Source organism: Oncorhynchus clarkii, chromosome 30 (genome assembly GCF_045791955.1).
Source record: "Oncorhynchus clarkii lewisi isolate Uvic-CL-2024 chromosome 30, UVic_Ocla_1.0, whole genome shotgun sequence".
Lineage (NCBI taxonomy): Eukaryota > Metazoa > Chordata > Actinopteri > Salmoniformes > Salmonidae > Oncorhynchus > Oncorhynchus clarkii.
In genome coordinates, this window is record NC_092176.1 from 4,109,255 (window position 1) to 4,133,090 (window position 23,836).

The window sequence follows — 23,836 nt, forward strand, 5'->3', positions numbered from 1 at the left end:
TAGAGAGAAATAGTCCTATAAATACTATTAAATACTATATTAACTACAGCCTAAAACCTCTTACCTTGGAATATTGAAGTCTCTTGTTAAAAGGAACCACCAACTTTCATATGTTCTCATGTTCTGAGCAAGGAACTTAAACGTTAGCTTTTTTTACATGGCACATATTGCACTTTTACTTTCTTCTCCAACACTTTGTTTTTGCATTATTTAAACCAAATTGAACATGTTTCATTATTTACTTGAGGCTAAATTGATTTTATTGATGTATTATATTAAGTTAAAATAAGTGTTCATTCAGTATTGTTGTAATTGTCATTATTATAAATAAAAATTGTCCGATTAATCGGTATCGGCTTTTTTGGCCCTCCAATAATCGGTATTGGTATCGGCGTTGAAATATCATAATCGGTCGACCTCTAGAGTGAACGGAAGGCTAATAGGCCTGTCAGTCAGTGGCTTGTGTCAGTTTGATTTAGAACCCTGTCTGACTGGAGAACAGTGAAACTCTCTCTTAACTTCCTTTTCCAAGAGGAATGGGTTCTTTCCGACAGGTAATGCTGCCATCTATTTAATCCTGATTACATTTTATATGACACTTCTAATCTACTCTGAATTATGGTGAACATCTCTTCCTGTCACACCCTGACCTTAGTATTCTTTGTTTTCCTTGTTATTTTTGGTTAGGTCAGGGTGTGACATGGGTGATGTATGTGTTTTTTGTCTTGTCTAGGGGTTTTGTATGTTTATGGGGCTGTTTCCTATCTAGGTATATTGTATGTCTATGGTTGCCAAGATTGGTTCTGAATTAGAGGCAGCTGTCTATCGTTGTCTCTGATTGGGAACCATATTTAGGCAGCCATATTCTGTGGGTACTTTGTGGGTGATTGTTTCCGTGTCTGTGTTTGGTTCACCACACGGTTTGTTTATTGTCAGTGTAGTGTTTATTTGTATAGGTGCGCGACATGTCTTCATACCCACATTTGTTTATATTCATTTTTTCTTATTAGTGTTATCAAGCATGTTACTTGGACATTTATTAAAAGGCTCCATTTTACACTCCGTTTGACTCTCCTGCGCCTGACTTCCCTGCCACCTATACACACACGTCTCTGACACTTCCCATACTCTGTTTTAAAGGTGTGACACCAGATCAGTGAAATGCTCGGCCTATTTTAGATGCTCATTTGTAGGAAAGTGCGTCCAATAAAACCTTAAAGGTCATGAACAGTCAAAATCATGTTTTTCACGAAATTGGATGATATTTGGATGAAAGCCGACCAGAGTATGAAAAATGACTGTTGCTTCCTCATTGATAACGTTTTTTCAGAAGGTTACTGGTCCCCTCCCTCATTTCAAACACTTGGAGGTGGGATTATTAAGGGGATAGGGTGACATCACCCTAACTCTCATTTTACACCAATGGTAACATGATATTCTCTTAACAAATTTAAATAAGTACAGCCTTGTAGCCAACATCGGAAAATGTGTGTTTGCGAAGTTTATATAGCTAGATAGCTACTCTACTGGTGCCAAAATTTGACTTTAGAGTGTCAGCAAATGTAATTAAAAGTTTAAAATATTAATCTATGGCAAAGATACCTATGTCTCCCCTATCATCTGTGTCTAGTGTTAGATAGTTACTGGCTAGCTGGGTCTTCAGCCAGTTTAGAACATAATAAGGGAAAGGGTTGTTCATAACCCTGACGTAGCTGTCTTGTCAACACATCCGTCAGTGCTGCTGTGAACCGAACCACAAGAGACATGTATAAAAAAAAAATGGACATCACTGATGCAATTTCAATGTTGTGTGAGTTGTTTTGTGTATCACCACGTTTGCTTGAGAGGATTTTACTGCAACACTGCATCCAAGGTTCTTGACAAAGGTGTTTCAAAGAGCTGTCAGTCAAGACGAGCTCAAGAATATATGCTCCATGCCCACTCAGCCTGTCTTTTCAAACTTCCAGATAGTTAGCCATGAGAGAAAAAGTATTTTTCTAAAATGTTGGGCATTTCTATCCCAAACAAATATTATGGTTGATATTTTAGTCACTCAAAAAGGCTATTTTACATGGGAATCAGAATGATTGTTCGGGACCTTTAATGCTGTATTTAGTTCTCACCAACAGGTTCTGACAGCTTCTCATCCAGATGTATCCAGCATAGCACAGCTGGCCTACAGTGGTACAGTCCATCACCACACCAGAAAATGTACTTTATCTGGGTGTGAAGTTGACTTCAAACACCTGCCACGAGGGAAGAAGAGGATCCAATGTCCCTCAAACGTCCCTTGAGGTTAGAATCACTCTCTCAGGAGGTGCAAATTGATAACTCAGTGGGTGTTTTTTTCCCCACCCATTAGACTTGACTGTCACTGATGCAAATGTGTGACATTGCTATTTTGTCAGACATATTGCATTTCCAGCACATGAAAGGAACTACTAGTGATGTTGAGCCAAAATATGAAAAATAGTGTACATGTGTACATGCATGCATTTTGGAGTGTATGTGCATCTGTGTCCTGAATGTCAGTGTTAGTGCCTGCGCACGAACGAACGCACACACACACACACACACACACACACACACACACACACACTCAATACGCAGAATAAAATACCACAAGAAGCGACAGTCAGGGGCATACTAATTATTGTATCTCTGAAGTCACTGTACAGTTTGGGATGCTGTCCAAGATGAGGAATTAGACGTAACACTCAGACTGCTGACCTAAATGGAAAAAACCCACATGTAAACACTGATAAACAGACATATGGACTGGCCACCAACACTGCTATACTAGCAAATAAACAGCACAAGGCTACACAATGACTCGCTATATTGATCTTCTCTATGCATTGATGCACATAGTACATACAGAGTAGACCATTACCATAATACAGGTGTGGGTTACAAACCAACTGGACTAAAAAGCGGGAACATACAGTATTTTGAGATGGCAGACAATGAATTGAAACAGACACAACCCCAGCAGTCAAAAGATAGAATTCCCATTGCATTTTACTCTGTGATTCAAGCCATGGTTATTTTATACGCCTGAGTCACGTGGTACTGCACACACACACACACACGTATCCATGCACACTCACACACACACACAAACACACACTGTTATTGCCGCTGGGAGGAGAGGGTTGCCGAGGGCTCATTCATTCTTCTGGCTCAACCACACAGGATGGAGAGGAGAGGAGAGGAGGGAAAGAGTAACCATGTCTGATCATGAGGCATCAAATGAAACCCGGAGGATAGCTAACGGTAGTAGAATACAATGAAACAATAGCATCCCAAACCTCTCCAAGCTGACACACACACACACACACACACACACACACACACACACACAACCACAGCAACACGACCACAGCAACACGACCACATATGATACAGAGACATGAATAGTAATGAGCTTTGTGTTGACCTCTTGACCCCTGAGCTTGTATGAATTGGGGCATGGTGGACAGGTGTTTAGGGGACAAAATAATATGAAAATGTTGCAGCTTTTACTCATTTAAAGGCCACTATCTGCCGACCTTCATTGACCCATCTTCTATCCCCATCACCTCACTGAACTTCTGGAGAGAGTTTGCTGCACTGAAAGTAAAGGGGCTGAATAATTTTGCACGCCCAATTTTTCAGTTTTTGATTTGTTAAAAAAGTTTGAAATATCCAATAAATGTCGTTCCACTTCATGATTGTGTCCCACTTGTTGTTGATTCTTCACAAAAAAATTCAATTTTATATCTTTATGTTTGAAGCCTGAAATGTGGCAAAAGGTCGCAAAGTTCAAGGGGGCCGAATACTTTCGCAAGGCACTGTAATTCAAGTTTGATTTGACTTCCTTTTCCAATTCCTATTCTTTAACTTAGATGTTATGTTGAGATGTGAATCACACATATAAATGATTCATTTGTAGACAAACCGGAATTAAGTCAGTGGCATATATGGAATTATCCAAGCAAATGCTGATATTTGGCTGCGTTGACAACCAAAGACAACGCAATACCCAGTTTGTCTACCAATAAATTGTTGGATTCACTTCTGTCGCAATGCAAAAATCTAATTTAAAGAAAAGGACAAAACTTTAGATGCACTTTAAATAAAGTTTGATTTGATTTAGTCCTTTTCTTTAACTTACATTTTTTTGGTTGAGATGCAGACGTTAATCCAACATATTAACTCTATAACTTGTCGATTAAATTGAAAAATAACCCATGCTTTAAACCGTAGGCCTATAGGTATTGTTGAATTGAAACAATAGCTGTTGATGACCTCACAAATGCCATATAGGCCTAAATAGCATCAAAGATGATATATATATATCAGTGATAAAGTGTGGTTACATTTCATTTGCTCTGTTACACCTACCCTTTGGAATAACTTTGATAGAATCAGTGAACCTATTTAGTTAAGAAGAGATCTCTAAATAATCATTCTCATGATAGCACATTGGTAGTAGTCAGTGACAAACATCAAAACTAAACAGGGCTAGGCATGGTTAAAACCCTGAATGGAAGACCAAAGAGACAACTGTAGATAGATCAACCCTCCAGTAGGAGGTGCTGCCCAACCTATATATATCATTTGTGAATATAATGTTGAAGATCTGAGGTTGTTTCAAAAGGTACAAATTCAACATATTTGATACCAGATTTGTCTATGTTGAATATTTGTTACCATGATGACCTAATCCTCTGGTTGAACTTTCCCCTTCAAAACAACAGTTCATGTTGATGACTTTTAGCAAATCCAGTGTATTTTCCACATAGATTCCACTTCACAATAGGTTGGCAAATGACGTTATGATTCAAAGCAGTTTGTGCCCAGTGGGAAGTTAGAGGTAGCTTCACAAGCCAATGCTAACGCTGCACGCAGAGACATAACAATGTTATCCACGAGTTCATCGGACTCTGGGGAAGTAGATAAAGGGCTTCATTGCCAAAAATCTGAATGATCAATTTAAGTCCTCCAATAAAAGTAAATGTTCAATTCAGTTCAGTCCCAAAATCCAGTAAGAATTCCAAACAGCAAGCAAAAATCGAATTCATTCAGCCAAGATGAACAAAATAAGTATTGACTTTACCAGTTAGGTTGTTAGTCTGTCAGAAAATCCAAATGAGAAATAGGCCTAGTCCACAGAGGAAAAACACCAAATATATAAGTAGGCCTGAGAGATAGCCTTCCACACGTTTCTACTTGGAAGTAAGTCAATAGTCCACCAAAGGAAACGTATTCTGATATGCCATTCACGTGAGAATGTTCTCAGTGACTTGTAAGGGATATTGTATTGTTTGAGATGAATAGGTTTTCAAACTATAAACAGTTTCCTAGTTACACCTATCATTTTTTTACCAAAACATACTCAAACAAGGACACGTTCAGTTGTCAAACCTTGTCGAACACTGCAGATAGAAACGCCACGAACAGAGACAACACGATTCCTTGTTCTACATGTCGGAGAGGCACGTTTGTTCTACATAACATGTTTCTATCTAAATGTACCACAACATTGTGTCCTGCTGAATGTGCCCCAGCAAGTGACTATGGGTGTGTCTAGGGAGTGTCCGAGGCAGAGCCCGCAGACGATACCCGTCTCAAGGAACCACATGAAACCTTTTGGGTTACAGGTTTCTGCTATTAACATGTCTCCTTCAAATCCAATAGGCATTACTTATGTGTCGACTCATTCTCTTTCCACAGAACTATCAAGGACTAACAGGGTCTAAACTCTGAAATATAAGCAAGGCATGATTATCAGAGTCTGATTGTCAATCTCGACCTACTGTCAGCCACGTCCTCTGTTTTCCTCACCGGGCCAGACATAGCCACCTTAATGCCAGCAGGTGGCGCCAAATCCATTCTCGCCCACTGACACTGCCGGTGCAGGGTCCCACTCACCACACACATGCCACGGTTTGAAAAAGTGGCTCTACATTGTCACTACGGATGCCAGGTGCAGGGTGTTGATTACCCACTCTAATATAAAAGGGATCATATGCTACAATGACTTCCCTCTTGATCTACACAGGACAGGAAATACATTCCAACTGTGAATTAGTGCGTGGTGCGCAGCAATAGCAGGCGATAGCTACGACTCAATAGGTCAAAGGGCTTCATCTGAACAGCGTGGTATACATTGTGTTGAACTTCATAGGGATGTGTTCTTGGATTACATAACTGCACTGGGCACATCCACACGATCCACTAACAGAGCTCTGCAATCCTGCATCTCAAAAAATATGCCTTCTAAAAGATGCCCCAAGGGCAGGTTTAACCTTCCTCAATCTGAGCACGCTAGAAAAGAAAAACATGCGCCGTGCCATCCTGCCATCCTTACATCACCGACGTGGAGGTTTTCGGGGCTAAAATTGGCATCGCAAGTCCAACCAGAAAACCAGCAGAGCATCGGTCAGCGCTGCTTGGAAAACAATGAAGAGGAACCACAAAGCCTCCAGAAAGTATTCATGCCCCTCGACTTACTCCACATTTTGTTGTGTTACAGCCTGAATTCAAAATGGATTAAATAGATGTGTTTTTCTCTCACCCATCTACACGCAATTCCCCATAATGACAAAGTGAAAACACGTTTTTAGATATTTTTGCAAATGTATCGTGTCAAGAAGCAGTGCGGCTTGGTTGGGTTGTGTTTCGGAGGACGCAAGGCTCTCGACCTTCGCCTCTCCTGAGTCCGTACGGGAGTTGCAGCAATGAGACAAGACTGTTACTACCAATTGGATACCATGAAATTGGGGAGAAAAAAGCGTATAACAAAAATAGTGAGTCTTTCTTGGTAAATCTCTAAGAGTTTTCCACACCTGGATTTGCCCATTATTCTGAAAAAAAATCTTCAACCGCTGTCAAATTGGTTGTTGATCATCGCTAGACAACCATTTTCAGGTCTTGCCACTGTATTTAGGACCAAAAGTTAATTGCTTTGCCACATTTTTTTGCAGTATTACTTTAGTGCCTTGTTGCATGTTTTGGAATATTTGTATACTGTAAAGGCTTCCTTCTTTTCACTCTGTCAATTTGGTTAGTATTGCTTTCTCCTATCACAGCCATTAAACTCTGTAACTGTTTTAAAGTCACTATTGGCCTCATGGTGAAATCCCTGAGCGGTTTCCGTCCTCTCCAGGCAGTTAGGAAGTATGCCTGTATCTTTGTAGTGACTGGGTGTATTGATACACCATTCAAAGTGTAATTAATAACATGCTCAAAGGGATATTCAATGTCTACTGTTTGTTTTACCCATCTACTAATAGGTGCCCTTCTTTGCGAGGCATTGGAAAACCTCCCTGGTCTTTGTGGTTGAATCTGTGTTTGAAATTCACTGCTTGACCGAGATAATTGTATATGTGGGGTACAGAGATGAGGTAGTCATTAAAAAATAATGTTAAACACTATTATTGCACACAATATGAGTCTGTGCAACTTATTATGTGACTTGTTAAGCAGATTTCTACTCCTGAACTTATTCAGACTAGCCATAACAAAGGGGTTGAATACTTACTGACTCGAGGCGTTTCAGATTTTCATTTTTTTCATCAATTTGTACACATTTCTAAAAACATAATTCCACATTATGGGTTATTATTGTGTGTAGGCCAGTCAAAGGGTGTGAATATTTTGAAGGCACTGCATAACTCTGTCCCAATAAATAACTCTGCAGGCTAGCAGTCACGACACACATAACCAGCTCCTTCTTGCCCTATGTCTCTCTCTCTCTCTCTGTCTCTCTGTCTCTCTCTCTCTCTCTGTCTCTCTGTCTCTCTCTCTCTCTCTCTCTCTCTCTCTCGTTCTCTGTCTCTCTCTTCTCCCTGTCTCTGTCTCTCCTCTCTCTCTTCTCTCTGTCTCCTTCTCTCCTCTCTCTCTCTGTCTCCTTCTCTCCTATCTCTCTCTCCTCTCTCTGTCTCCTTCTCTCTTCTCTCTTCTCTCTCTCTCTCGGTTCAGTAAAACAGGTCTAATTACAGGTTATCATCATTCCTCCCTCCAATCTTTGAGTGGTAACAGCAGAGCAGAGGACACGGAGGATTAGAGAGACAGAGGGTGGACGGCATTTGAAACTGTACTAACTCGAGAGGCTGCATTCACTAACAGTGAAAGCGCATTCACCCAGATGATCAGACAGAGCAGAGGGATAATTGTTCAAATGTGCTGCTTGAAGAGGAATGAATCCAGGTTAATGATATTTCCTATTCTCGTGTCAATACATACCAAACAGTGTGTGGGTAAAGCTTGGTATACTAGATGAGTTATGTTAGCCCACACACACTGCTTGCTGTTTTACTTTCGAATTTGGTAGAAGAAACGGAAACAAACTAAATATCACACGCACACGCACACGCACACGGACACGCACACACACAACCACAGTAGGTAGGCAATAACAATAAGAGAGCAGAGAGCAGCAGAGCCACAAACCACTTCACGGGGCACACCAAGGGCCCACCAAGAGATCCAGCCAAGCCAGACTAAACAAGCATGTTTCATGCAGTTGCCATTCTAGGAACACAACACATATCTCAAACATCATGGCGTATGTAAATGCTGACATGGGGCTTCTCCAATGAGTGTCCATGTGACCACCGACCTGTAGGCGTTTATACGGTACATCCCTGGCATTATAATTCCTGTGAAGGACACAGCTATGATAAACAAGCACATGCGTGAGGAATCATGCTGTCGGCTGGGTTCGAGCGACGCATCTTTTCCACAGGATTTGGAATTGGTGTCCAACCTCCCCGAAAGCTGAATTATCTCTGCCTCTGTGGCGTGCTGCTAGTAGTGCTAACCCTGTCCTCGGCTAGCCTCCATCTGACTCACACTAGGCACAATGTGATTGAAGTCATTTCCAACTCTATGGTCGCCTTAATGTGATTTATGGAACCGCTGCTGTCCCTCCCTGCGGCCGTCTCCCATTTTAATCTCTCCTCTCCAGATTGCCACTCTGCACACAGCCTGGGAAGGGAGAGGAGGTGGTGAGGAAGTGTCATATTAGAGTAAGGATAAGGAGGGACGAAGGAAGGACACACTGGGTTGCAATACTAGGTAAACTAGACTGATACCATGACCCATCAGGATCGGGTGGGAAATGGGAATATTCCCCCCTCTTTTTACTGTGGTCACCACTTCATGTCCACATTGACGCGGTGGGTTGGCGGTAGGTGGGGCCAGTACATCCTGTATAAACACAAACTCACTTCCTTGACAACTTCCTTCACAACAGCACTGCACTGCTCTGCGAAGTGCAAGTATGAATGCAGTGACATTTGCAGAGGCCATATAGCTGTAAATGCTGCACGGCCAATGCAAACGTCGGATTGACCATGCAGCGCCCAGACGCACAATGCACTTCTCTCTCATAACTTCATTGTGTGAATTTTTGTGTTTGATTGTTAGTGTGTATCACTTCCAGATTACATATACCACTAGTAGTACATTCACCTTTAATTCCTATCATTTCTCATCTGTTGCGATTGATTGCGATTAAGATTGAATCCTTCTACACCGGTTCTGATCAGATGTGGCAGGGCTTGAAAACTATTACGGACTACAAAGGGAAACCCAGACGCGAGCTGCCCCGCGACACGAGCATACCAGACGAGCTAAATGCCTTTTAAGCTAGCAAGCAACACTGAAGCATGCATGAGAGCACCAGCTGTTCTGGATGACTGTGTGATAACACTCTGAGTAGCCGATGTGAGCAAGACCTTAAAACAGGTCAACATTCACAAAGCCGCGGGGCCAGATGGATTACCAGGACGTGTACTCAAAGCATGCTGGCAAATGTCTTCACTGACATGTTCAACCTCTGTCTGTAATACCTACATTTCTCAAGCAGACCACCATAGTCCCTGTGCCCAAGGAAGCGAAGGTAACCTGACTAAATTATTACCGCCCTGTAACACAAACGTCGGTAGCCATGAAGTGCTTTGAAAGGCTGGTCATGGCTCACATCAACAGCATCCTCCCGGATACCATAGACCCGCTCCCATTCGCATACCACCCCAACAGATCCACATATGACGCAATCTCAATCGCACTCCACACTGCCCTTTCCAACCTGGAAAAAAGGAACACCTACTGTATGTGAGAATGCTGTTCATTGACTACAGCTCAGCGTTCAACACCACAGTGCCCACAAAGCTCATCACTAAACTAAGGACCCTGGGACTAAACACCTCCCTCTGCAACTGGATCCTGGACTTCCTGACGGGCCACCCCCAGGTGGTAAGGGTAGGCAACAACACACCTGCCACGCTGATCCTCAACACGGGGGTCCCTCAGGGGTGTATGCTTAGTCTCCTCCTGTACTCTCTGTTCACCCATGGCCTAACATTACTCCAACACCATCATTAAGTTTGCTGATGGCACAATAGTGGTAGGCGTGATCACCGACAATGATGAGACAGCCTATAGGGAAGAGGTCAGAGAACTGGCAGTGTGGTGCCAGGACAACAACCTCTCCCTCAATGTGAGCAAGACAAAGGAGCTGATCGTGGACTACAGGAAAAGGCCGGCCAAACAGGCCCCCATTAACATCAACGGGGCTGTAGTGGAGCGGGTCTCAGAGTTTCAAGTTCCTTTGTGTCCACATCACCAACGATCTATCATGGTCCAAACACGCCAAGACAGTCGTGAAGAGGGCACGACAAAACCTTTTCCCCCTCAGGAGACTGAAAATATTTGGCATGGGTCCCCAGATCCTCAAAAAGTTCTGCAGCTGCACAATCTAGAGCATCCTGACCGGTTGCATCACCGCCTGGTATGACAACTGCTCGGCATCTGACCATAAGGCGCTACAGAGGGTTGTGTGTACGGCCCAGTACATCACTGGGGCCAAGCTTCCTGCCATCCAGGACCTATATAATTGGCGGTGTCAGAGGAAAGCCCATGAAATTGTCAGAGACTCCAGTCATCTAAGTCATTGACTGTTTTCTCTGCCACCGCATGGCAAGCGGTACCGGAGCACCAAGTCTAGGACCAAAAGGCTCCTTAACAGCTTCTACCCCCAAGCCGTAAGACTGCTGAACAATTAATCAAATCACTGGACTATTACATTGACCCCTCCCCTTCATTTGTTTTGTACACTGCTGCTACCCGCTGTTTATTATCTATGCATAGTCAATTCACCCCTACCTACATGTAGAAATTACCTCTAACCTGTACCCCCGCACACTGACTTGGTACCCGTACCCCCTGTATATAGCCTCGTTATTGATATGTTATTGTGTTACTTTTTATAATTTTTTACTTTACTTTATTCTCTTAACTCTTCTTGAACTGCACTGTTGGTTAAGTATTTTAATAAAAGCATTTCACGGTAAGGTCTATACTTGTGTTGTATTCGGCACGTGACAAATAAAGTTTGATTTTAATTTGAGAAACACGTTTTTGTTTACTTCCTTCCCATTACAAGTTTTGTCAATTCAATTTAGTCATCGACTTTTGTTTGGAGCGCTCCTATCAATGTTGAGTATATATTTTGGTTAGGTCAGGGTGTGACATGGGTGATGTATGTGTTTTTGTACTGTCTAGGGGTTTTGTAGGTTTATGGGGTTGCTTACCATCTAGGTGTTTATGTATGTCTATGGTTGCCAAGATTGGTTCTCAATTAGAGGCAGCTGTTTATCGTTGTCTCTGATTGGGAACCATATTTAGGCAGCCATCTCTTTGGGTATTTTGTGGGTTGTTGTCTATGTGATGTTGCATGTTTGCACTCAGTTTTGATATTGGTCACGTTCGTCTTGTTATTTTGTTTGTTTGTTTAGTGTACTTTGTGTTTTCCGTCTTTTATTAAAAAGATGTATTCACATCACGCTGCGCTTTGTTCTCCTCACTACGACGATCGTGACAGAATAACCCACCAACAATGGACCAAGCAGCGTGGTAATGGCCAGCATCAGCAGCGGCAAAGAACGCAGGACTCATGGACTTGGGAGGAGATTCTGGACGGCGAAGGACCCTGGGCACAGCCAGGGGAATATCGCCGCCCCAAAGCATTGCTGGAGGCAGCGAAAGCAGAGAGGCGCTGGTATGAGGAGGCAGCACGGCAGCGTGGCTGGAAGCACGAGAGGCAGCCCCAAAGGTTTCTTGGGGGGGCACACGTGGAGTGCACACGTGGAGTGTGGTGAAGCCAGGTAGGAGACCTGCGCCAACTTTCCGTGCTTACCGGAGAGAGAGAGGTCTCCTCGGGCCGGCGTACATGGCACCAGCCTTACGCATGGTGTCCCCGGTTCGCCAGCACAGTGCGGGCTATACCACCTTGCCGCACTGGCCTGGCTACCGGGAGCATTCAACCAGGTAAGGTTGGGCAGGCTCGGTGCTCAAGAGCTCCAGTGTGCCTGCACGGTCTGGTCTAGCCAGTGCCACCTCCACGGACCAGCCCTCCGGTGGCAGCCCCCCGCACCAGGCTGTCTCTCCGTCTCATCCCTACAGGTGCTCCCGCCTGTCCTGAGCCGCCAGAGTCTCCCGCCTGTCCTGAGCCGCCAGAGTCTCCCGCCTGTCCTGAGCCGCCAGAGTCTCCCGTCTGTCCTGAGCCGCCAGAGTCTCCCGTCTGTCCTGAGCCGCCAGAGTCTCCCGTCTGTCCTGAGCCGCCAGAGTCTCCCGTCTGTCCTGAGCCACCACAGTCTCCCGTCTGTCCTGAGCCGCCAGAGTCTCCCGTCTGTCCTGAGCCGCCAATCTCCCGTCTGTCCTGAGCCGCCAGAGCTTATCTGATGAGCATTGAGCTTATCTGATGCTTTAAGCTTACTGTTTGATGAAATAATACACAAATAACTCAAGAGGGAGTCAGAGATCTAGATAGCCAGAAGAAAAAAAAAACTCCTGAAGTTGCCGGTAATAGGCTACACGAGGCCCCGGCAACCTTTCTCATATGGAATAACAATTTATCTTACCAATTCTACCGATCTGCATGCCAGTTATGGTTTTCATATGCACATTTTTGTGGATCAGTTTCATTTCCTTTATAATAACGTATTAATATCTAAAAATCATTGTTATGTGGTTAATCAAAATTCTATCCAAATCTAAATGAAAATGATGCAAACCTAAAAAGTAACTCCTATTGTCATTGCCAACTATGTAAAAATAGCCTACATAAAAATAACAAACAAAAACATTGCAGCTTTTAGGTAGAAAATATCCTGATTTAAAAAAATATATCCTATTGGCTACGCATGACCTGTCTGCAATGAACTTGAAACATTGAATTACCTATTAACTTTGGTCATGCCCAAAGCATGTGCTAGCGAATTTGCAACATTGTATGAAGTATTCTCGGCCCTCAGAGTTTCCTGCTGCCAGTGAGCCCTGGACAGACACAGCTGTAGGCTATTTGTGCAAGCAATAAGAAGCAGTGTGTCACAATAGTCGTAGTGAGGGGACCAAAGCGCAGAGTGATGTGAATACATCTTTTTAATGAAAGACGGAAAACACGAAGTACACTAAACAAACAAACAAAATAACAAGACGAATGTGACCGCTATCAAAACTGAGTGCAAACATGCAACATCACATAGACAATAACCCACGAAATACCCAAAGAAGATGGCTGCCTAAATATGGTTCCCAATCAGAGACGACGATAAACAGCTGCCTCTAATTGAGAACCAATCTAGGCAACCATAGACATACAAACACCTAGATGGTAGACAACCCTATAAACCTACAAAACCCCTAGACCGTACAAAAACACATACATCACCCATGTCACACCCTGACTTAACCAAAATATATAAAGAAAACAAAGAATACTCAGGTCATGGCGTGACACAGTGCTTGACTTGGGCAGGAGCTCACCGGAGCTGAGTACCAGCACTTCAAACTTTCTTCCATCTGTTCCTTTAATAGGTTGTGGAAAGGTGTCTTTTATAGTGAGTGATAACAAGTTCAAACAGGTGCCATTAATACAGGTAACGTGGAGGACAGAGGAGCCTCTTAAAGAAGAAGTTACAGGTCTGTGAGAGCCAGAAATCTTGCTTGTTTGTAGGTGACCAAATACTTATTTTACACCATAATTTGCAAATAAATTCATTAAAAATCCTACAATGTGATTTTCTGGATTTTTTTCTTCTCATTTTGTCTGTCATAGTTGAAGTGTACCTATGATGAAAATTACAGGCCTCATCTTTTTAAGTGGGAGAACTTGCACAATTGGTGGCTGACTAAATACTTTTTTGCCCCACTGTAGTTGATTTTATTAAAACACTTATGGTATGTCTATAAATGGAAAAATACACTTAAGAAAATGTTGACCAATCGATTGGTCAAAAGAACAGACAATTTTCGGTCAACCAATATTTTTTTTAGTTGGGGACAGCACTAGAACACACCGTTGTTCTATTCCCGGTGCAGATAGTACATCTGCAACACCTGGCAATCACAATACAAACTCTGCTTCTTTTTCCAGAATTGGAATTCCTGTTTTTTTTTTAATCTAATTCTGAGAAAGGATAATGGGCTTTTCCAATGAGGTAGAGCACAGAACAGAAACTGTCACTCAACTGGAAGAGACAGTGTATCATGGTTATCATTCATACCGAGACCAGATTAGATCATAAATGAAAGCAAACAACGTATGCATCATTGGTTATTAGGACTGCAGGTTTCCTCTTTTGGGGGCCTCATTTGCAAATGCATTCGATACTCCTCTGGTGAGTGGAGCTGTGTTCATTGAGCTGCAAATGGCTTATGTTTGATTAGCATTTTTTGAACAGTGAAGGTTCTGCGGCCCGTTGGTCCACTGAATGTTTACTGCCCACCTGTGTCTTGTTCCCTCGTCCGTGTTGTCTGGTTTTACATATGGCAACAGCTAATAATGTCTGCTGTTGTCCTATCATTGTGAGGCTGTTCAATTGCATGAGGAGATGTTTTTGAAGTGGTGTGTTGCGTTTGCACGAGATTTTGAAATTAAACCCTATATTAGCTTGTAAACCTTTCAAACAGACTGAAACATTTTATTACCAGACGAGGACATTTTATTATCTTGATGACAAAAATAAAACTCAACATTTCTGCTCTGCCAATATCGATACATTCAGCAGTGTCCGGAATCTGCCAAAAACTTAAAAGAAACATTTAGGCGGTTGCTTACAACTTTTGAGCTGTTGGCGGATTGCTACTGCTTATTAGGCTCTTAGGGTAGAGTAGCTATTAAGAGGACTAAGAAAACGTGAACTCAAATAACCAGCATGTTGACCTTAACTGACATGAATTCATGTCGGAATGAACTACAAACGGCATATCTAATTTGCTAAAATATCCTGTTCAGTAATTGGACTGATGTTCCATTTCATGTTTGATGTCATCGTTCCTCATGCGGCCACTGCCCGTGTTTCTGAGATCCCAGTTCAATAAGGATTTTACTTGTCAGCAGTTAAGGGTTCCGTTCCATGCGCAATACTCCTTTGATTCATGTGTCGATTGTCAAGCTAAACCATCCCTTCTGTTCTCCTAATTGCACTGTTTGTGTTTCATTATCTTTGTGGAGGCTTTTTCAAATGTTCCATAACCTGAAGGAAGGACAGAGGTCTGAACAGATAGTTCAGAGCTCCTGCTCTTTTCCTAGAACCTGTAGGGAACACAATATATGGTCATACTTGGCATGTGGGTTTCTCACTTATGGGTGGCACAAATTGGGATATGGGGAGGGGACTGGCAGGGTATATGCAAATGAAATGCTGTACAATTTACTATAGTTAAAAAAAAGTGTGTTTTGCGGACATTACTGTAGTATTAACTACAGTGTTTTTTTCCATTCATATAAAACTATAGTATTTACTATAGTATTCTACAGTATATGACAACATTCTATAGTAAGTACTACACATGATAGAGGGATACTACAGTGTGTAGTATAGTATTATAAAGTTTACAACAGAGTTATACAGTAAGTACTACAGTAGTTTGTAGTACATTTGAGTTTTTAACGTGTGTCAACACAAAAGACCGAAGAGAAGGCAACCGTAGTAAGCCTTACTGTGCATTTCTGCTCTGTCTGTCAGAGGGACAGAGCAGTGCTCTGTGATCTGACGTTACAATGTGAGATTCACATCTCCGATTGTGCTGCTCGTGATGAGAGCTGTAGAGGACTACTGAGACATGCGGTGGTTTAGCACGCAACTCTGTCGCCCCGAGAGAAGAGGCAGAATCTAGAGAGCAACGCCTCAGGGAAAGAATGCCATGCATTGGCGTTCTCTCTCTCTCCACACACCACCCTGTTTATTCTCCCAGTTCTCTCCTGTTTTTAGAGGGTATGCATATGTGTCCTCAGAGCAGAGAATCCTCCATTTCAACCTTAGGCGAGGTGTCTGTCGTACATTCACTCAGACACCCAGATTGAGATCAGTCCAGGGGAGACGTCAGAGAGGTGGGGGAGATACACACCGGGATGCTTGGATGTGGTGGTAATAAAGTGAGTATTGTTGATAGGCTTAAACTCTCTGTAGTTGACCGTCTGGCTGCATTTGCCCAACATGCTCAGTCAGACACAAGTGAAAGGCTTTCCTCCATTCCCCTCAGTATCCTTCACTAGACCTTGAGCACACCTGAGTAGCAGGTGGGAGTCCGGGAAAGAAAGAGGGTGATATTGCAATCTATCAGAGGTGAGAGCTACACGCCTTTATTTCTTGAGCATTTGCTGCTCAAGCCTGCACCAATGTTATAGTGGGTTGTTCTCCGAATCATGGTGCCCAGACACTTTCAGGCTCTCAACATCAGTCGTTCTCTGGCAAGCAGCAGGTCAAGAACCTCAAATATATGCAAATGCACTTACTGAATAAAGTGATTCTGATTCTTCCATCGAGGGAACTGCCATTAAGATCGAGCCGGGTGCTGCCACTGGAAGGTGAAGGCCATGTTTCCACGCCCCCACAACCCAGAGGCCCACGCACATCAGCCACTTTTTCATCCACGCTACCGGCCCAGGAAACCAGTCAGTATGACAGCGCTTGTACGAAACAGTCTGTGAGTTGACTGACAACATTTGAGTCTGGTGTGTCCTGCATACAAGATGGCCTTCCTCCTTCCTGACTGCTAAATATTTCACAAATGGCCCATAACAGCTGGGCACAGAGGCAGGATGACTGATAAGCAGTCTGGGGTGAGAGGGAGAGAGAGAGGGCTATGTATGAGGTGGAGAGTGAGAGAGTCAAATGAAGGGAGAGAGATGAGGGGATTTAATCTTCCCAGAATGATTCTAACCTTGCATTTTAGCTTGGGAGCAGGGGCTGATTTCTACCTGGAAAAGTGTGCACATATCCAGCCAATCAGAAACATCACGTGTCGGTGTCACCAAAACCAAAACACAAGAGTCTGTGGTGTGCGACGCTAGCCAAGATCTATACTGGAACAGAGCAGACCCACAGTCACTTTCACATGGGCTGGAGGTTATTGTGTCTGGGAGTGGCCATTCATCAAGTGGACATCAGTAGAGCTGGGGTTAAGTGGAGAGCCTCATGACCTGAACGCAAAAGATGAACATAGCTGTGACTCCAGCAGCTGATTTATTTCAATACACAGAGGTCCTATTGAAACACCTATCACCCTGGCAAGAAGCATCTGTTAAATAGCAACATCAACGTCATGCAACGCATAGTGTCCATGGAATATGACACATGCTGATTATGACAGATAATGAGGAAACGCATGACAGTTCTCCTGCAGTTTGTCTATCCGCCCATTTCCCATGATCAAATTAAATGATATGGGGTACAAAACAGTAGATACTGCATGACAATATGAATTCTGTGACATCAAGAAACCATTCAGCCTTGCTGACACACACACACACACACATCATCATCATCATCAGATATGCATTGCATTGGTGAGGTATGCAAAGTTCTGAAAGGAATTGGGACTCGTAGTAATATACACCCTATGACATACACCCACTTCCAATGGACAGTATGCACTGTGTGGTTACTAGTTAACAAACTAGGACATCCTAGAATGTCCAGTTGTATGCCCCTTTCATTGAATAAATGTTTAACTGACTCTCAGAAGTTACAATGAATCACCACCGCTCACTCTCCAAATTACATTGTGAAATTATGACAATGTAATGCAGTGGCTTGTTATTTCCCATAAACTCTCATTTCATTTAGAAAGTGTAGGCTAAATCCTGAGCGCTGGGAGGCATTTTAGAAATAAGAAATGCTTATTTGGCAACCCTGGTTATACAGTAGGCCTATCTCTGGTAAAGGGGCCATAGAGTACACATAGTGTTCACAGATCTTTTTTTTTATTGAAGTACCCTTCACCCTGTCACCTGAATGCAGGTGTCTCAAATATGAAATGGATAAGAGGTCCTTGGCACAGGGGAAAAGTGCACTTGTGTAAGTATGTGTGCCAAATTGCTTACACAAGCACCTGGATGTCAGACGGAGCTGTTGTACTGTGGAGGCTAAAGCCAGAAACACTGGGGAAGGAGTGGGAGTCAATTTAGTTTATCTAAACGTACTGAGAGCTGAATGGATCTTGACTACAGCAGGGTTAGATTTTTTTTTCCAACCAAGTAAGATGGCTATCATTGTGTATGGCATTCGCCATACCCTAGCTCAACACCAACAATTTCAAATAGGCTACTAAAATCATTAAAAAGGAAATGCAGTGTAGCAAGTACTAAGGGGTGGCTTTAGGACCATGCGGATAGCTAAGAGCCGTGTTTAGCGGTAGAAGAGAGAATGTTTTAGGACCATACGGAAACCTCTGAGCAGCGCGTCGAGGCAGCTGCTGTGAAGAGTGAACAGCATGACTTTTACCTCAGAACAGTGCAGAGATGATATATGGCTGTGTAGATGGCAAGGTAACTGCTGTTTGAATAGACATTGAAACTAAACTAGTTTGTTCATCCCTGTGCTAAGCTGCTGCGTAGCATCTAATTCCTGTATGACACCTGTGTAGAATGTTAAAGCTTGACTAAGTAAGTCCCAAATAAAATGACCCTGTTTTCCCCTGTATTTATATACACTGCTCAAAAAAATAAAGGGAACACTTAAACAACACGTTCTGCTGCCTGCAACATTCTCCAGCATGACCGGTTGGCGGTGGGTCAGTCATGGTGTGGGGTGGCATTTCTTTGGGGGGCCGCACAGCCCTCCATGTGCTCGCTAGAGGTAGCCTGACTGCCATTAGGTACTGAGATGAGATCCTCAGACCCCTTGTGAGACCATATGCTGGTGCGGTTGGCCCTGGGTTCCTCCTAATGCAAGACAATGCTAGACCTCATGTGGCTGGAGTGTGTCAGCAGTTCCTGCAAGAGGAAGGCATTGATGCTATGGACTGGCCCGCCCGTTCCCCAGACCTGAATCCAATTGAGCACATCTGGGACATCATGTCTCGCTCCATCCACCAGTCTGTTGCACCACAGACTGTCCAGGAGTTGGCGGATGCTTTAGTCCAGGTCTGGGAGGAGATCCCTCAGGAGACCATCCGCCACCTCATCAGGAGTATGCCCAGGCGTTGTAGGGAGGTCATACAGGCACATGGAGGCGACACACACTACTGAGCCTCATTTAGACTTGTTTTAAGGACAGTACATCAAAGTTAGATCAGCCTGTAGTGTGGTTTTCCACTTTAATTTTGAGTGTGACTCCAAATCCAGACCTCCATGGGTTGATAAATTTGATTTCAATTGTGTGATTTTGTTGTCAGCACATTCAACTATGTAAAGAAAAAAGTATTTAATACAAATATTTCATTCATTCAGATCTAGGATGTGTTATTTTAGTGTTCCCTTTATTTTTTTGAGCAGTGTATTTAGAAAATAGTCATTTCCGATTTCAAAGTGATCCAAATGTTCTGAGAAATGAAGACTATTCCATGCGAGGAACTGCCAAGAAACTGAAGATCTCGTACAACACTGTGTACTACTCCCTTCACAGAACAGAGCAAACTGGCTCTAACCAGAAAAGAAAGGGAAGTGGGAGGCCCCGGTGCACAACTGAGCAAGAGGACAAGTATATTAGAGTATCTAGTTTGAGAAACAGATGCCTCACAAGTCCTTAAATGGCAGCTTCATTAGATAGTTTCCGCAAAACACCAGTCTCATCGTCAACAGTGAAGAGGGGACACCGGGATGCTGGCCTTCGGGATGCTGCTTTTCTTTCAAAAACAAGGACATTTCAAAGCGACCCCAAACTTTTTGAACAGTAGTGTATATCTAGCTATATCCCTCATTACAAATGTAATTTAGCCGACAAATACATGTCGTTAACGGTTAAGAATATCGTCTCCCGGCTGTCAGTCAGTCTGTGTGTCTGTCTGGGTGCAACAGCTGATGATGTGCAGGAGAATATATTTTTTTTAAACACTGGCAGGTCTATTGTTAGAAAGTTGTTTTGATGTTGCTACTTTGAGCTTCTGGATGAAAATTGGAATTGCAAGCGATTTTCATTTAGCAAGAGTTTGAGAATATTTTCTTGCTCATGGGACCATATTTTAGACTCCTCAGCATGACCAGTGCCAGCATGCTGGACACAGGATAATAATAAAACAAAAAAAAAGGTCAGCTCTGTCTCAGCTACTTCTGGTAAGTGAAGGTAGCTAGTTAGCTCATTTAGATGGCTAGTATACAGATAGATCCACACATGCATTTGCTTGCGTGATTAACCTACAGCCAAATAAACGTTCATGCACTTACTTGCTAACTTTTCTGGAGTGGCTAACTGTTTTCCTCTTGGATTTTGAGTTTACTATTGCAACCTTTCGATGGCATATGTATTTTACAATTCAACCCTATAGTGGCTGAGGGTCGACTTTTCCAGGCAAGTTTTTGCACTGCAAGAGATCAAGCTGATAACGCCACTAACGTTACCTTGCACCGCAGTAGGCGGCCTTTATTGTTGAACTTGTCTATGTGCATTAGAATTATATTTGACTGCTGCAGCATTCATAGCTGACTCCGCTTGTACATTTGAATGTTAATCATTTGCATCCATGTAGAATATTTAAAAAAAATAATTTAATAAACTTGGTGTTACAAATGAGGACGTTTACTACTACAGGCTCTACTCAGAGGTCAGGACCTTTATGGCACAGGGGGTAGTGCACACTTGTCTTGTTTTGCAGGGTTTCTGGTTCAAACCCTGCTCCCCCATATCTACAGACAGTGAATTTATAGGTCTACTGTAATTGAGATTTTGTGTAAGTGTAGTAATGAGACGGGATTTGAAGGCAATTTATGGAAATCTAGTAACTTTTACGGACACACAAAATGGAAAGTCCATCATACCGCGATGTCATTGTCCGTAAACTGACACTTCTACAGCCTCTTCAATTTTCTTAAAATACATAAACAACCTGCTAATATGTATTCACACATATCATTAAGGGGTGCTTTTGGAGACGTTGTGGCACGTTTATTTACTTCCAAGTTACTCACAGAATCACTGGCGTTTTTGCGGAGCTGTTCCTCCTCTCCAACGTCCGCAGATTTTACTACCAGCTTCTCGAAGCATGCAGAGCCGAGAGAGGAGCTCTTCTGGTGGGACATGATTAAATGGGAGACGATGAGCTTCGGGCACTCGTGTCCCGTTAGCTCTGGCTTGCTTGCCGACACTCCAACCGCACCCAGCAGCTGTTGCATAGGTTGCCCGTTGTCGCTGTTCCCAGGGACCGCTGTACCGCCGAGTGACAGGTCGCCCGGGAAAGTCGACGGGGTAGAGGAGCAGAGATTGGGCTGTGAGGACGAAAAGACACGGTCCAACTGTTTCTTTTTCCTTTTAAACATCCATAACCCCGTCTCCTTTTTACTGTCGGGATTGCGACGTTCAGAGACCAATTTGGGACTCAAAAACGGTTTGGTTTTTTCTTGAAAATTCTTCCACATCCTCCGTTGATAGGACATCGATTCCTGTCCCTTCGTGGCGTTATCGTCCTTGTTTTTCTCCTCCATAGTGCCGGTACAGCAGCCTGCCAGTCTGCGCGCACGGCGTCGTGAATGTCACCGTTGGCTGAAGATACTGCACTTCCACTATGATCAGTTTCCAGCGCCAATGAGCGGCACAAGACGCATGGGCTCGTGTAGATCTTCTGGATCTTCGTCATCCGCGAATGTGTGCGCCTGAAGTGTGAATTTCATGACAAACGTGTTGTGTTGCGGTCAAACGGTAAATGATGGAGCGGAAGCGTTGCGCTTGCCATACATGTGAAGTTCACACAGGCTGCATGGGCAGAAAAATCATCACCCCTATTGGAGTCAGAATCAGATGGAAACACATAGTTGAACAGACAGCGCTTAATAACTTATGCGTTGGTAGTTAGTAGTTGCAATATACATTTCCAATAGAGATAGAGTAGAGAACTGAACATAAGACTGACTGGACATATTAAAATATTCAATGCGCCTCCCCCTGGTCGTGGGTTGAAGTTATCACATGTTCTGATTGCATTTCATGCTATTGACAAAGGCCAGTAGATCTTGTTTTCATTTTGCAAGAGGGGTGTGCGTGTGCATGCGTGCGTTTAATGAATACTAGCCGAATAAATTAGTCCTTTTGATGCCTTCCCCTCTGTTGTGAATGAATGCACTTTCTCTCTGAGAGAAGGGAGCACACTCAGAGGATAACCATTTTGGGCGCCTCTGGATATCCTATTAAATTTCTAGAGGGGCTATGTCAAAACCCTTGAAGTTCCAAAGTGGGCTGAAAATGGCAGACAAATTCATCAGGAAGAAATCCAAACCAGTCTCATTCGGAATGAATGGCAGTAGAGGCATAATCCAGATTTTTACTTATGCAAGAAAATAAATTCCTAATTCTATGAGGGCAACCTCCAAGAGCCCATAGCCCCCCCCCCCCCCATCTTGCGGGAGCTGCGGGGGAGTGTTGTACGCAAGTGGTTCAGACCACTCCCAGACAGTCCTACATTATTGCTTGAGAAAGAGCTTTTTGCTAAAAAGCTATTTTTCTCCATTGATGGCAATCTAATGGATATCTATTACAGGGAGGTAATTAATTGTTACCCGGAAATGATTTGTTATTGATAGAAAAATGGCTGCATTGGGCCTTTAAGCATGTTTAAGGTCAAGTTTACCATAAATATCAGCTGGAACAAGCAGATGTTTAACAAGTGCATCTGCATTTAGTCTTTTGAAATCCCATGTACACAATCCCATGTACACAAACAAACACACAATGGCATGCAGCGTTCACACACACACACACCGAACTAAGGTAAAAAGAGACACTGACAGTGTAATCCTGTGGGATTGTCTGATGTAAGGAGAGGAAGCAGGACTCAGGACTAGAGGTCTTCACGGGTCCAAAAAGTTGGATCTGCGGCTTTCCCACTTGACCTGATATGCATAAATTTAAAAAAATTAAATAGAGACCCGTTCAGAATGGACCCGAGGACAGTCAGACCCAAAGGACAGTGGAAAACAGACCCATGCTGGTTTGGATCCGAGAGACCTGTTCAGATCCGAGAGAAAGAGAGAGAGAAAGAAACCTCCTACTGTGCGCTGCCAGCGCCGTCAACAAACAAACCATATTGATCCATGATCCATAATTACGTGTCATTAAAAACTGGGTATAACAAATTATCCCAAATGTGTTTCGATGTGTAGCCTATTAAAAACGTTATAGTTTATTGTTTTATTGGTTTTTACTTTCCTAAAACAATATTTGTCTATCTCATGGTTCAGCTGTCGGAGATTTGAGCGATAAATGCATAGGCGTCCACTGTATGATATTCATATTCAAAAAAGTAATATTAAAGGAGACAAGCTTAGGCCTAGTTTAGGCACACACACACACAAACCCATTGCCATTACACCTAGATGATGGCATTAACATGGGGATTGTGAGCATGAATA

The 23,836-nt window shown here is 43.2% G+C and overlaps 1 protein-coding gene across 4 annotated transcripts in view; it reads right to left on the reverse strand.

Annotated features, from left to right (window-relative positions):
* Positions 1–22,326, reverse strand: part of LOC139389691 (multiple C2 and transmembrane domain-containing protein 1-like) — a 227,384-nt gene extending 205,058 nt beyond the window's left edge. For 2 of the 4 annotated variants that reach the window (XM_071136581.1, XM_071136583.1), the window contains exon 1: positions 21,404–22,186. In XM_071136581.1, coding sequence (XP_070992682.1) covers positions 21,404–21,916 — 513 coding nt within the window. In that variant the 5' untranslated portion in view covers positions 21,917–22,186. Of the gene's footprint in view, positions 1–21,403 lie in introns of all 4 variants that reach the window. The other 2 variants (XM_071136580.1, XM_071136582.1) reach the window with 2 other exon arrangements.
* Between the last annotated feature and the right edge of the window lie 1,510 nt (positions 22,327–23,836).